At 45.5% G+C, this 14510-nt stretch overlaps 1 protein-coding gene across 1 annotated transcript in view; it reads right to left on the minus strand.

Moving 5' to 3' along the window:
• SMC5 (structural maintenance of chromosomes 5) overlaps window positions 1-14510 on the minus strand; it is a 193865-nt gene that overhangs the window by 134187 nt on the left and 45168 nt on the right. Inside the window, exons 8-11 of the mRNA XM_082243764.1 lie at window positions 12684-12755; window positions 9656-9911; window positions 8840-8994; window positions 3770-3883 (exon numbers count right to left, since the gene is read on the minus strand). Coding sequence (XP_082099890.1) covers window positions 3770-3883; window positions 8840-8994; window positions 9656-9911; window positions 12684-12755 — 597 coding nt within the window. The remainder of the gene's footprint in view (window positions 1-3769; window positions 3884-8839; window positions 8995-9655; window positions 9912-12683; window positions 12756-14510) is intronic.

Below are 14510 nucleotides of genomic sequence, written 5' to 3' on the forward strand. Positions count from 1 at the left end.
TGGACTTGTCTGCGGGACCAGTGGAACCCGCTTTTGACTTAACAGACCAGGGTCTCTTGGAACCTACCGCAAAGTTAAGGGCGGATTTTGATCCCTTGTCCTGCGATCCCGCGGGACGAAAGGGCCGTTTGTGAGCCGAGAAGAAAGGACCACGCTTGCAACTAATCTCTTTGCTCTTGGTGACCTGTGGAAGCAGAGTACTCTTACCTCCTGTAAGACCTTTAATGATCTCTGCCATAGAAGCCCCGAACAGTCGGTCTCCTACAAAGGGGAGATCGATCAGCACCCTTTTGGAAGCCTGGTCCGCAGACCAGCATTTCAACCAAATCATGCGATGAAGAGTCACAGCTGTCACGGACACTCTGCAGGCTAAAGGGGCCGCATCCAGAGAGGCATCAAAGATATACTGTAACCCCTGTACCAACTGATCCGCCAGCTCAGGAGGATGCGGACCCCCTTCCAAATCCTGGCGCAGAAGCTTAGCCCATTCCGTTAAGGTCTGGGAGACCAAGGTTATGGCAAACACTGGCCCTCAAAATTGAACCGGCCACGGTAAAAAAGTATGGGACCAGAGACTCAACTCTCGTCTACCGGGTCTTTAAAGGACGGAGAGTCCTCCACCGGCAAAAGTGTGGCTTTATTTAACCTGGAAACCTGAGAATCCACCACCGGCGGAACTGTCAGCTACTTTAAAAGGGGCTCTTCAACAGGATACCTCCTAGCAAAACACTTAGGTATCCCAACCATGCATTTCGGGGAACCCCACTGACTTGCGACAATATCATCGAAATAGGCGGGAAAGGGGAACACCTTAGTCGCCTTGGAAGGTCTGCGGGTACCAAACTGCACCAGCGCAGCCAACGCAGTGTTAGCTGTGTCCTCAAATTTTAAAGTTTCCCACACTGATACAATCAGCGCCCCCACAAGCACCTTTTCATGCATGGTCGTAGTGGAAGAGGATTCATCCTCACTGTCAGAGCACTCAGGGAGCGTGAACGCAGACCTAGTAGGGTGACTCCGCGACGGCCAAATCAACCTCAGAATATGAGGAAGGAGAGGATGCAGGTGAAGGCGGGGGGCGCTTTTTGCTAGGCCTATTTTGTAGGGCCATATCAACTTTGGACACCAGTGACTGCAGGACCGCCGTCATGGCCGCCAGGGCAGACTGAGACCACAGCTTCTGAGAGTGGGTCAGGTGGTGACACATGCTCTAGGGACTCAGTTAATCTAGGGAATGCCAGCAAAATCTGGAAAAATCGCTGTGAAAACACCTCCCCCCCCCTGCACCACCACTGTACCAGTGGCACCGCAGGTCCCAGCGCACCAAAAAAAAAACACTACTATAGCAGATAGAGGGAGCGTGCCCACCCTCCACTCACCACCACCGACTCAGGTGGGACACAGGGCGCCAAAACTGCAAGCCGTGCGACAATCAGAGAGCAAAAAGGAAGCGCGGACACTGCCACTAGAGGCCCACCCCCGAATAACCGCTGCACAGTCTACCATAAAATGGCCGCCGCATTAGAATCAATGGGAAACTGTCAAAACATGGCCACCGAGCTACACAAACATGGCTGCCGATACCATTAGGAACCATTAAAGGCAAGATGGCGGCGCCCCCGGGACCCCACAGAACCACCAGGTACATGCAGCCAGCGAGCGGGGGCCCTGGCAGGGACCCCACCAGGACCCATCACTCCAGAATGTTTGGGGACTGGTTCACCGTTGTCGCGTCCCCTCCCCCCCATCACCGCTGAACACCCCAATACATGTAAATAGTATGGCCAACCCACGGAGGGGGGGACTGAGGGGGGAGCTAGGTGAAAGACTGGCCAGGGTGGACCTCAATAATGAGGAGGAGCGCCGCTGGGAAGGAAGGACACAATGGGGGGCCTACCAACCCAGGGAGGGGCCCCCACCCAGGGAAGGGAGGACACTACTCACCACACCTTGGAACTGGGCGGGCACCACTCCAGGCAGACCACCGCACCATCTTGGAATGGGGGTGCTGAGGGCCAGAGGTATGCTGCGACTCAGGTCGTGAACAGGGCTATGCGTCCTCGCGAAACGTTTAACTCGCCAGCCCCCCTGTCCAGTGGGGCTATGTCGAGGCAGAGCTGCGTTTGGGTCGCGCTCGCGGGCCGGACTGGGAAGACCATAGGGATCTAGGATATCCAGTGCATCGCCCAGTCCAGCAGTTGATTGTAGTTCTCACTGGAACAGACTTGGTTGTAGTTCAGAAAATAATTAAAGAAAAAATTTCCATTTAAAAAAGAAAAAATGCTAGGACCAAAGATTCCAGCAAGGAACTAGGCCTATAGCAGGAAGTGGGAGTATACCCCCTAGGACTGCCCTATAGGTGTAGTCAATTCTTTTCCGCCTAGTGTCCTACTCCTATGGAGAGCAGCATAACCCAAGGGTCAAAGAAGATATGGAGCTGTGTCCATCAATGAACAAAAGGGAAAGCTCAATTTTTCCTGAAAAGTACAAGGTATAATCTACCTGGATATAAAGTCTTTGCAATATGTACAGTTTTACGAACAAAGTCAAAGTTGCAAAATTGTGTTCAGGCACTAAGATTTATTTTACCCTCCATCACAAAAGGGTTAAAGTCTTTAGCAAAACTCTCAGTAAACAGTTATCAAGTAACATAGTTGTTTTATATATTAGGTAGCTGATCCTAAACTTACAGGTATTGTCATAACCGAAACACACAAGCAGAATAAGTCAAGTTAATGCATAAGAGTGCATTTATTCTAGTGGATCCTCTATGGGATTATATATAAGAAACTTATATACAGCGGTATTTAATTCAAAACCAAAAATGTTATATATTGCAGCTTACCAATCACTTGAGGCAATTGTTGCGTTAGTGATGTTTTCTTAGGCTTTCTTTCCTCTGTTTTCACCTAGTGATCTTGCCAGTAACACACCTCTTGAATTAGTGTCCCCACTCTGAATGAATGAGTACAGGGGGCACATTTGGACGGCAGCACTATCAGTCGGAGTGGGGAGTGTTATGCCCCGTACACACGTGCAGATTATCTGAAGACTTTTGTCTTCAGATTTACCTTTTCTATGTAGTGCAAGGGCCTGCCGGATTGCATACAAATTGAAAGTGTTTAGGTTTGACCTCATATTATATGGTTTTGGTAAGTCTGCAGACAAAAGTCTTCAGATAATCTGCACGTGTGTACGGGGCATTAGATGTACTAGCAGATTTGAATACAGTAACAAACTGAAGCCAAACTCCAGCTCACACTTTATAATCAATTACAGCAAACATTTTTTTTTTCTTTTAGGGACACAGGTTTTACATCAATAAAAAAAAAGCCGATCGATGTTAGCACCCCCATCAGTGTTAAAATGGTTTGTCTCATCTCTGTAACAGATACATTCTGCTGGAGAGCTTGTTCATTTGAAAGACAACAGACTTACTGGATGGATAACCAGATGCAAATAGAAAAAAGCCTAAAAAAGAAATTGAACGGGGCCATCACATCTAAGAAATTGTAGGCTGCAATATAATGAAAGTTTGCTTTTGGGTTTAATACCGTTTTAGGATTGGGGTACAGCAACACCCTGAGTGTCACAAAGCCTGGAAATGAGGGGAAGGATCCACTTAAGGTACATAAAACCAGAGGTGTCAAGCTTCCCATATACTAAGACAACAAAATAATAAAGAACTGTCGCTAATAAGTCAAATACTGTAGTTTGATCTGCCCAGTGTATGATGACATACAATAAAAAGGGATAACATAACACTTACCTCTTTCAAAAAAGTCTCCATATCCTCTTGGCTTTCAAACACAAAGGCTTTCATGTCATTTACTGAAATGTGATTTTCCACATATTTTGCAAATGTATTATTTTTCACATTAATCTGAGGTAAGAAAAAAAAAAAAAAAAAAAAAAAAACAGTAAATAACGGCAAAAACATGCTCTAGTGTCCATTTAAAAAGATAAATGTATACTTGCTTTAGTCTTTCAAAGAAAAAGAAAAAAAATATTTTTAAAGTGTGAATTTCATATTTAAACTTATACCAAGATATTTAAACTCCACAAGAAAGAAAACTAAGGGTTTTGTGCTCCTAAATTAGAGAACATTTAACAGTATGGCAAAGCCATGTAGCCACCATTCTATGGTCTTTGAAAAGGACAAATTATGCATCATGCTCTAATTATTTTTTGTGCTCCAATCTGTGCATTCTGTGTCTGCCCCAATTACAGCATCAGTGTCTGTCCCTAAAGTGATTAGTGAAGATTTTTTCCATAGAGAACTATTGCCTACTATTAAATAAAACAAATGTGTTGTAGCATGTAATTAATAATGCATCTGCATTTACAGTAGCCTGCTAGAACCCCTTCAAAGTCAAGCAAAAACCTGTTAAAGTGTTACTAAACCCACAACAGTAAAACAGTTGGTATATGCAGTAAAGCATGCTTGTCATACTCACTGTGGAACCTGAGGGGTTAATCCTATGAAATTGTGTAAAAAGGTTGTTAGATCCTGTCTTCTCTGATCCTCCCCTTCTGCCACTGTCCCCAATACATCTCCTGATAAAACAGAGCATTGAGGGCACTCCGCACATGCTCAGTTTGGTGTGCATTGCTAGAGAGTTTTTTTTTCTTGGGGAGGGTGCATGTGATCAGCGCAGGACCAAATCAGCACTGTCCAGACAGAGGGTCTGGGGTCCTGCAGCCTCTAAGGCAATCATGGGAGAAAGAAAACGGCTCCTACAAGCTTAAATCAAACACTGATGGAAGTCGTAAGACTGCAAAATACTGCTGATGAGAAAAGGTATTTAGTAGTTTATATTTACTAAATAAACATTTCCATGTTCTGTGTACCGTAAGAGACCAGATATTAGAGCTGCACGATTCTGGATAAAAATGAGAATCACAATTTTTTTGATTAGAATAAAGATCACGATTCTCTCACAATTCTCGGAGTAACATCATCTTTCACATTATACAAAAAAAAAAAATTGGGCTAACTTTACTGTTTAGTTGTTTTTTTTTTTTGTTTTTTCTTAACTGTATTTATTCCCAAAAAATTGCGTTTGAAAGATCGCTGCGCAAATACAGCGTGACATAAAATATTACAATGATCGCCATTTTATTCTCTAGGGTCTCTGTAAAAAAATAAAAATAAAAAATGTATATAATGTTTGGGGGTTCTAAGTAATTTTCTAGCAAAAAATACAGATTTTAACTTTTAAGCAACAAGTGTCAAAAAACGATTTAGTCTTTAGGAGGTTAAACTGACCTCAATTACAGAACGAAGATCATTCCTTTGATCTAAAACAGGGGTGGGGAACCTGCGGCCAGCACGAACGCTACGTCCTGCATGCACGATCGTTACGTCCGCCCAGCCCCCCCCCCCCTCCGTGCCGCTGTGTCAGAAGGAGCCGATGGCTCCGTCCTGACACTGCGAGTCTCCGAAAAGGGTGGACCCGGGGCGCAGAGCAGTGCGCCTCGAGCCCGCCCATTTGTGTGACAATAGCGAATGAAAATTCGCTATTGTCTCACGGACCCTCCTCCTCCTTGGCCAATGCCATTGGCCGAGGAGGAGGCGGGACGCGGGGGGACTCGAAGAGACACGGGGACTGAAGAGAGGAAGCCGCCACTACAACAGGTAAGTCAAGTGCACTGGTCCTGGGGGCTTGGCACCCCATTGAAGGGGGTTCACTGTGGTCAGTCTGCATTGAAAGGGGGCACGCTGTGGTCTCTCTGCATTGAAAGGGGGCACTCTGTGGTCTCTCTGCATTGAAAGGGGACACGCTGTGGTCTCTCTGCGTTGAAAGGGGACACGCTGTGGTCTCTCTGCAATGAAAGGGGACACGCTATGGTCTCTCTGCGTTGAAAGGGGACACGCTGTGGTCTCTCTGCGTTGAAAGGGGGCACGCTGTGGTCAGTCTGCATTGAAAGGGGGCACGCTGTGGTCAGTCTGCATTGAAAGGGGGCACGCTGTGGTCAGTCTGCATTGAAAGGGGGCACGCTGTGGTCAGTCTGCATTGAAAGGGGGCACGCTGTGGTCAGTCTGCATTGAAAGGGGGCACGCTGTGGTCAGTCTGCATTGAAAGGGGGCACGCTGTGGTCAGTCTGCATTGAAAGGGGGCACGCTGTGGTCAGTCTGCATTGAAAGGGGGCACGCTGTGGTCAGTCTGCATTGCAAGGGGGCACGCTGTGGTCAGTCTGCATTGCAAGGGGGCACGCTGTGGTCAGTCTGCATTGAAAGGGGGCACGCTGTGGTCAGTCTGCATTGAAAGGGGGCACGCTGTGGTCAGTCTGCATTGAAAGGGGGCACGCTGTGGTCAGTCTGCATTGAAAGGGGGCACGCTGTGGTCAGTCTGCATTGAAAGGGGGCACGCTGTGGTCAGTCTGCATTGAAAGGGGGCACGCTGTGGTCAGTCTTCATTGAAAGGCGGCACGCTGTGGTCAGTCTGCATTGAAAGGCGGCACGCTGTGGTCAGTCTGCATTGAAAGGCGGCACGCTGTGGTCAGTCTGCATTGAAAGGCGGCACGCTGTGGTCAGTCTGCATTGAAAGGGGGCACGCTGTGGTCTCTCTGCATTGAAAGGGGGCACGCTGTGGTCTCTCTGCATTGAAAGGGGGCACGCTGTGGTCTCTCTGCATTGAAAGGGGGCACGCTGTGGTCTCTCTGCATTGAAAGGGGGCACGCTGTGGTCTCTCTGCATTGAAAGGGGGCACGCTGTGGTCTCTCTGCATTGAAAGGGGGCACGCTGTGGTCTCTCTGCATTGAAAGGGGGCAGGCTGTGGTCTCTCTGCATTGAAAGGGGGCAGGCTGTGGTCTCTCTGCATTGAAAGGGGGCACGCTGTGGTCTCTCTGCATTGAAAGGGGGCACGCTGTGGTCTCTCTGCATTGAAAGGGGGCACGCTGTGGTCTCTCTGCATTGAAAGGGGGCACGCTGTGGTCTCTCTGCATTGAAAGGGGGCACGCTGTGGTCTCTCTGCATTGAAAGGGGGCACGCTGTGGTCTCTCTGCATTGAAAGGGGGCACGTTGTGGTCTCTCTGCATTGAAAGGGGGCACGCTGTGGTCTCTCTGCATTGAAAGGGGGCACGCTGTGGTCTCTCTGCATTGAAAGGGGGCACGCTGTGGTCTCTCTGCATTGAAAGGGGGCACGCTGTGGTCTCTCTGCATTGAAAGGGGGCACGCTGTGGTCTCTCTGCATTGAAAGGGGGCACGCTGTGGTCACTCTGCATTGAAAGGGGGCACGCTGTGGTCACTCTGCATTGAAAGGGGGCACGCTGTGGTCACTCTGCATTGAAAGGGGGCACGCTGTGGTCTCTCTGCATTGAAAGGGGGCAGGCTGTGGTCTCTCTGCATTGAAAGGGGGCACGCTGTGGTCTCTCTGCATTGAAAGGGGGCACGCTGTGGTCTCTCTGCATTGAAAGGGGGCACGCTGTGGTCTCTCTGCATTGAAAGGGGGCACGCTGTGGTCTCTCTGCATTGAAAGGGGGCACGCTGTGGTCTCTCTGCATTGAAAGGGGGCACGCTGTGGTCTCTCTGCATTGAAAGGGGGCACGCTGTGGTCTCTCTGCATTGAAAGGGGGCACGCTGTGGTCTCTCTGCATTGAAAGGGGGCACGCTGTGGTCTCTCTGCATTGAAAGGGGGCACGCTGTGGTCACTCTGCATTGAAAGGGGGCACGCTGTGGTCACTCTGCATTGAAAGGGGGCACGCTGTGGTCACTCTGCATTGAAAGGGGGCACGCTGTGGTCACTCTGCATTGAAAGGGGGCACGCTGTGGTCACTCTGCATTGAAAGGGGGCACGCTGTGGTCACTCTGCATTGAAAGGGGGCACGCTGTGGTCACTCTGCATTGAAAGGGGGCTCGCTGTGGTCACTTTGCATTGAAAGGGGGCACGCTGTGGTCACTCTGCATTGAAAGGGGGCACGCTGTGGTCACTCTGCATTGAAAGGGGGCACGCTGTGGTCACTCTGCATTGAAAGGGGGCACGCTGTGGTCACTCTGCATTGAAAGGGGGCACGCTGTGGTCACTCTGCATTGAAAGGGGGCACGCTGTGGTCACTCTGCATTGAAAGGGGGCACGCTGTGGTCACTCTGCATTGAAAGAGGGCACGCTGTGGTCACTCTGCATTGAAAGGGGGCATGCTGTGGTCAAATATAACAGGCTAATTTTTAAGTTGACCATTTTGTACGGCTCACGAATAATGTTACAAAAATCCAAATGGCCCTTGGCAGAAAAAAGGTTCCCCACCCCTCATCTAAAAAGACGAAATGATACATTGTAAAGCATTGTGTCTATAGTTATTTTACAGCCTTAACAATGTTGATAAACATTTGATGGAGGCTTTTTTTTTTTTTTTTGACGGCTGTGAGTGAGCAGAGAAGAGCTCTGTATGAATTGAGGAAATGTTGTTTGAAGATCGTGAGAGGGGGTGAATCAAGATTGCGATTTTTTAACAATTAATCGTGCAGCTCTATCAGATATATAGTGAATGCAGGATCCTGGATTTAGTAACACTAAGCCTACCAGTGAAGTCCACCTAATGCAACTAATAAGATGATATGGCAGCAATGCTGCACTGCACCTGAATTCAAAGCAGAGTTACCACTCTCATATAGGCTGTGCCTGCTTGCAGTACAGAGAGATGAAAATGTCACTGCCTAGCAGTGCTTACCACTTTCTGAATGGATAGCAGTGCCTCGGTTACTGAAATTCTCAACTGTTACCTCTGAACTATAATATGAAGATGTTTTTCGTTAATCCCTGGTCTTAATAAAGTTTGATAGATTTTACTCACACATGGATAGAAAGTATATTGCAAACATTTTCTGAAATGGACTCACCTCTAACATAATGGGCAGACAGACACGTTTCTTGAAGCGATCTTTATTCTCTTTAAGCCAAACAACTGCATTGTAGGTATCTGAAAATTTTTTTTGCAAGTTTTGTTCTTTTAGATTGAGTAAATTATCATGCTGCCTAAGAAGATTAGCTTTGTCTGTGAAAAGACAAAAAGGCACATTTCATTCTAAAGGACGACACAAAAACGAACACTATACTCTATGAAGAAGTGTCGTTTGCTGTTGCATAATAGGTTAACTTCCTGTATGTACTTAATTTGCTGGATTACTTTTAATTTGCTGGCGTCATCCACTTTACATTTTTTTTTTTTTTTTTTTTTTTTTAATTGCCCAACGGTAATTTGACATTGTGGGGCCACACCACATTGTTGAGAAAAGTACTTGGTTTGCAGTTGTGGTGCTGCCCTATTGATCTCAATAGGTGAGTATGATGGGCAATGCCCACTGTATGACTCTGTAGTCCAAGTTAAGAATGCCACTGCTTGTGTAAAGCCTTGTCAGGCTTTAATGTTAAAATTCCAGTGGGTGGCTGGGGGGCAGTAAAACCTGCAGGCTAGCTGCCAAGGTGCAAGTGCCCTAGCTGACATGCTTTCTGCAGGGATGAGTGCTCAATGCATTTACTACAAAGCTGGATAGCTCTTTGAAGTAGCTTGCCTTAGATATGAGCATTTGTGATATTAGAAGCAATGATTACCAACATGTAAAATTGCCGTTATGCACATAAAAGAAAACAGAAAGTTAAAAAAAAAAATGATCATGTTTAGCACATAAATATGGAAATAACTAATCCAAGGTCACCTCTCTTTTCTCTCTCCCCGTTTTGCCTCTCCATACGCAAGTCACTCATTTCATTTTCTGCATTTGCTTTTTCTTCCTGAATTTGAGCCAGTTCACGACCAATCGCATCCATTTCCTGCTGAAATGCCTCTAGATTCCCCATTGAGCCTAACTCATTTTGCCAATCTTCAATCATCTTACGAGTGTTAACAATTCTTTTCTGTCGGTCCTGCTCTTCATCTTTCTTCATTCTCAACTTTTGCTGAACATCTTCTATCTGTTTCACAATATTAAAGACAACAAGCCACGTTAGCAAGTGAAGGAAATAAAACCTGTAAATAATAAGCCACTTTAAGTATGTGCTTTGGATTGATCCCAGACTAAAATGTCAGGATCCGTCCAGATGCCTGAACCGGCAGCTGGCTCAGCCTCTCAGTGAGCTGATGGGAGACTGAGCCAGCTGCCCCGCCCCCTCCACAGCCTGGCACTACCGTGAGCACTGGAGGGGCAGAGCACAGAACGGTGACTTACAGTAACCAGCTCTCTGCTCACTGAAGACGGAAAACTGAGTGATCAGCAGTGTTAGATCGCTCAGTTCTTGGTCTTAGAGCCGGCGGGGGGAAATGCAGCATTCACCTAGTTGAGTATGTACAGTTGTATTCAAAATTATTCAACCCCCACTGAAATTGATTGTTTTGGCCAGTTTGAGATTGATTTTGATCATTTAGTCATCCTGCTTACAATTAAATCAAAGAGGCACGTGTAGGTCAGACAAATATAACATAACATTTATAATGAAATAACCACAAATGTCTTTTCTGTGCTCACATCATTATCAGTTTTATTCAACCCCTAAGTGACATTCAATCTTAGTACTTAGTACAACATCCTTTTACAGTTATAACAGCTTTTAAACGTGAAGCATAGCTTGACACAAGTGTCTTGCAGCGATCTACGGGTATCTTCGCCCATTCGTCATGGGCAAAAGCCTCCAGTTCAGTCACATTCTTAGGCTTGTGCACTGCAACTGCTTTCTTTAATGCCCCGTACACACATGCAGATTATCTGAAGACTTTTGTCTTCAGATTGACCTTTTCTATGTAGTGCAAGGGCCTGCCGGATTGCATACAAATTGAAAGTGTTTAGGTTTGACCTCATATTATATGGTTTTGGGAAGTCTGCAGACAAAAGTCTTCAGATAATCTGCACGTGTGTACGGGGCATTAGTCCCACCAGAGGTTCTCAATCGGATTTAAGTCTGGTGACTGTGATGGCCACTCCAAAATGTTCCAGCCTTTAATCTGCAACCGTGCTCTAGTAGACTTGGAGGTATGCTTGGGATCATTGTCCTGTTGAAAGGTCCAACGTCTCCCAAGCCTCAGGTTTGTGGCGGACTGCATCACATTGTCATCCAATATCTCCTGGTACTGAAGAGAATTCATGGTACCTTGCACACGCTGAAGCTTCCCTGTACCTGCAGAAGCAAAACAGCCCCAAAGCATGATTGACCCCCCGCCATGCTTCACAGTAGGCAGTGTTCTTTTCTTCATAGGCCTTGTTCTTCCTCCTCCAAACATAGCGTTGATCCATGGGCCCAAACAGTTCTAATTTTATTTCATCAGTCCACAGAACACTATCCCAAAACTTCTGTGGTTTGTCCACATGACTTTTGGCATACTGCAGTCGACTCTTCTTATTCTTTGGAGACAGCAAGGGGGTGCGCCTGGGAGTTCTGGCATGGAGGCCTTCATTACGCAGTGTGCGCCGTATTGTCTGAGCAGAAACTTCAGTACCCACATCTGACAAATCTTTTCTCAGCAGTCACACGGGGACTTTTCTCCACTCTACGCTTCAGGTAGCGCACAGCAGTCAAAGTCAGCATCTTCTTTCTGCCACGACCGGGTAGCGTTTCAACTGTGCCCTTTGCCTTGAATTTGCGAATGATGCTTCCTATGGTGTCTCTTGGTATGTTTAACATCTTTGCAATCTTCGTATAGCCATTGCCCTTCCTGTGAAGAGTAATCACCTCTTCTCTTGTCTTCCTGGACCATTCTCTTGACTTCACCATGTTTGTAACCACACCAGTAAATGTCTAGAAGGAGCTGAGTATCACAGTCATTTTAAAGCTGCCTAATTGGTACTTATTAGGCTTTATTGCTGCTCCCTGACATCCACAGGTGTTTTCAATACCCGATTGAAAACACTTCAATGAACCTCTGTTCTTCAGAGTGGTAGTCTTTAAGGGCTCTTTCACACAGGCGGACCGTTCAGATCCGCCTGTCCGTTTTTTTGGCGGATCTGAACGGTCCCCCCATGCATTCCTATGGGGCATCGGATGGCAGCGGAGACATGTCCGCTGACATCCGACCTAATCGGATCCGTCAAATCTGGACAGATGGAAACCCTATTTTCCATCCGTCCAGCTGATCGGATGGGATCGGATGAGAACGGACCGACGGTCCGTTCCCATCCGATTTCCCCCATAGAGATGCATGGGGAACCAACAGCTGTCCTCCTGCTGCTCAGCGGGGAATCGGCGGCTCGATCCCCCGCTGAGAAAAACGGACTCCGTCCAACGGACGGAGTGTGTGAAAGGAGCCTAAGGGGTTGAATAATTGTGTCAATGAAGAATTCACAAAAGAAACATTTACTACTGTATTACAAAACCAATTGATGTCATTTTAGTTGTATATGGTTCTTTAAGAAGTCCTTGTAGGATTTCATTCTGAATACAATTACAAATGTACACTAAATTCCCTAAAACCCTTTACAGCATTGGGGGGTTGAATAATTTTGAATACAACTGTAGATTTGTTTTTTGTTTTTTTCTAATTCCCGAACTTCTTTTTCAATTAAAATGGCAACCCGTATACAACACCTTTGATGCTCACACAGCAAAGAGGTAGTAATAACTACGCTATACTAAGCTAGTATATAAAAACAAACTGGACAGAAGTATGCTTACAATTTTAGAAGCATGATAGCAACAGGGATATGGGAGCCCTACCCATTATTCTTGATACTTCGAGAACTCCATCAAAATACAAACCTGCTTTTCTTTCTTTTCCAAATATTCTTGTGTCAGTTTGCACTTCTGTGAAGTATCACGAATGTCATTTGCCTGTTAAACAATAAAACATTCTGTAAAATTTTATAACAAACTTTATATATTTCTAGACATTGATCACCTTATTTTGAGTCAATTAGAACATATTTTAGTATCTTCAACTGTAGATGTCTTAAAAATCAACTTTGACAATTATTTTGTTGGTGTAAAGATGGCCAAAGTACAATTTTTTTTCAAACATTCAAAGAATAATAATATATCCAAATGTTCTTTATGGCCAACAATTCAAAACCCCTAAATTTTATCCAAACCTGTTATTTGAATTTAATAAACCGATGCATTTAAACTGTTTTCATTACAATCTACATGATTTTTTTCCTGAACAAAAATCACATTTACAGTTAATTTGCTAAAGAAAAATCTTTCATTCTGCACCTAGAATTTTCTAGTCATTACAGTTGAAAAAAAAAAGAAAAAAAAAAAAGTGAATTTGACCCCAGTAACCTTTAGAAAATCAAACAAATGTTTCAAATGAAAGCCTTCTGGTGTATGGCCAGCTTAAAGTGTAAGTATCTACAGGTAGGCCTGCAATAAGGGTGTAGGTATAATTAATATCTCCTAAACCTGCAAGGTTTAGGAGAGATTCGTCCTGCATGCAGCCACTGAAATCAGCAGCGCATGCGCTCTGAAGGTTCGGCGGACCTTCAGAGCTCTTTGCCAGCTCCTTGCCGGAAAGTAACTCTCGCGTGCATGCATGGGAGTGACGTCATCGCGGCTCCAGCCACTCACAACGCCGGAGCTGCCAAACCAGGAAGAGACGCCGAGGGAACACGACGGCTCCCTCAGCGGTGATCGGGTGACCGTGTCGGGGCTTCGTTTTAAGGTAAGCCTTTCATAATGAGCTAGTATGCAATGCATACTAGCTCATTATGTCTTTGTCCTGCAGGGTTTGTTTTTTTTTTTGTTTTTTTCGGTGAGGATACAACCGCTTTAAGTGATAGTTCTCGCCTACTGACTGTTCTGTCAAATAGCCTGTGGTATAGCTCACTGCCTTCTGAGCAAAGCCCTTCCAACATGCAAGAAACGTGCCTTTGAGGGGACAAATAGAGTCTTATTTGATCAGGAGCCTGGTAAAAAAAGAAAAGTGAAACCAACTCAAAAAAGGCGCACCATAGATGTTTTTTGTTTAATACATACAACAGCAGCCACTTGCATGCATAAAAGGGTTGAGCGGCAAAAAAAAAAAAAAACAACATATCCCCCCCCCCCCCCCCCCAAAATCAAATAGGAGATGGTTGTAATCCCTGCTAGTTTTTTATTTGTGTCCCATTGGAGATTTCTTTTTACTGTTGCCCCATAGCCGAAACAGGAACTAAGAGGAAATCCCTCCAGAGTGAGGGAATTCTTGGTTGTCAGCAGAATTAGTTTCCCCATTGAAAGATTTTCCATCTTTTACTGTTCTAGCGGTAGCTTAAAATTTGGGATAGTGCAAATCTCATAAACAGGAGTACAGACAGCAGTAAAAGCTTGATAGGGGTTATAATCCCCCTGCCCTCTATCCAAAACCAAAAAAAGTTTTGTATTTAGTTATATCGGGGTTCATACACATTTTTACCAATAAAATTCCATGACTTTTCCATGACTTCACGTAAATATTCATGACCTAAAGTTTCATGAAATGTCTAGGTATACATGTTAAATAAGAATAAAATCCATGTCACACCCAGCATATTTTTACTAAAATAAATGACATGCTTTGTAGTGTACAGTACCTCTGCAGTTAGGGTTTCGTTTCTGGATACAGCGTGA

The sequence above is a fragment of the Pelophylax lessonae genome (assembly GCF_965119305.1).
Source record: "Pelophylax lessonae genome assembly, chromosome: 1".
Lineage (NCBI taxonomy): Eukaryota > Metazoa > Chordata > Amphibia > Anura > Ranidae > Pelophylax > Pelophylax lessonae.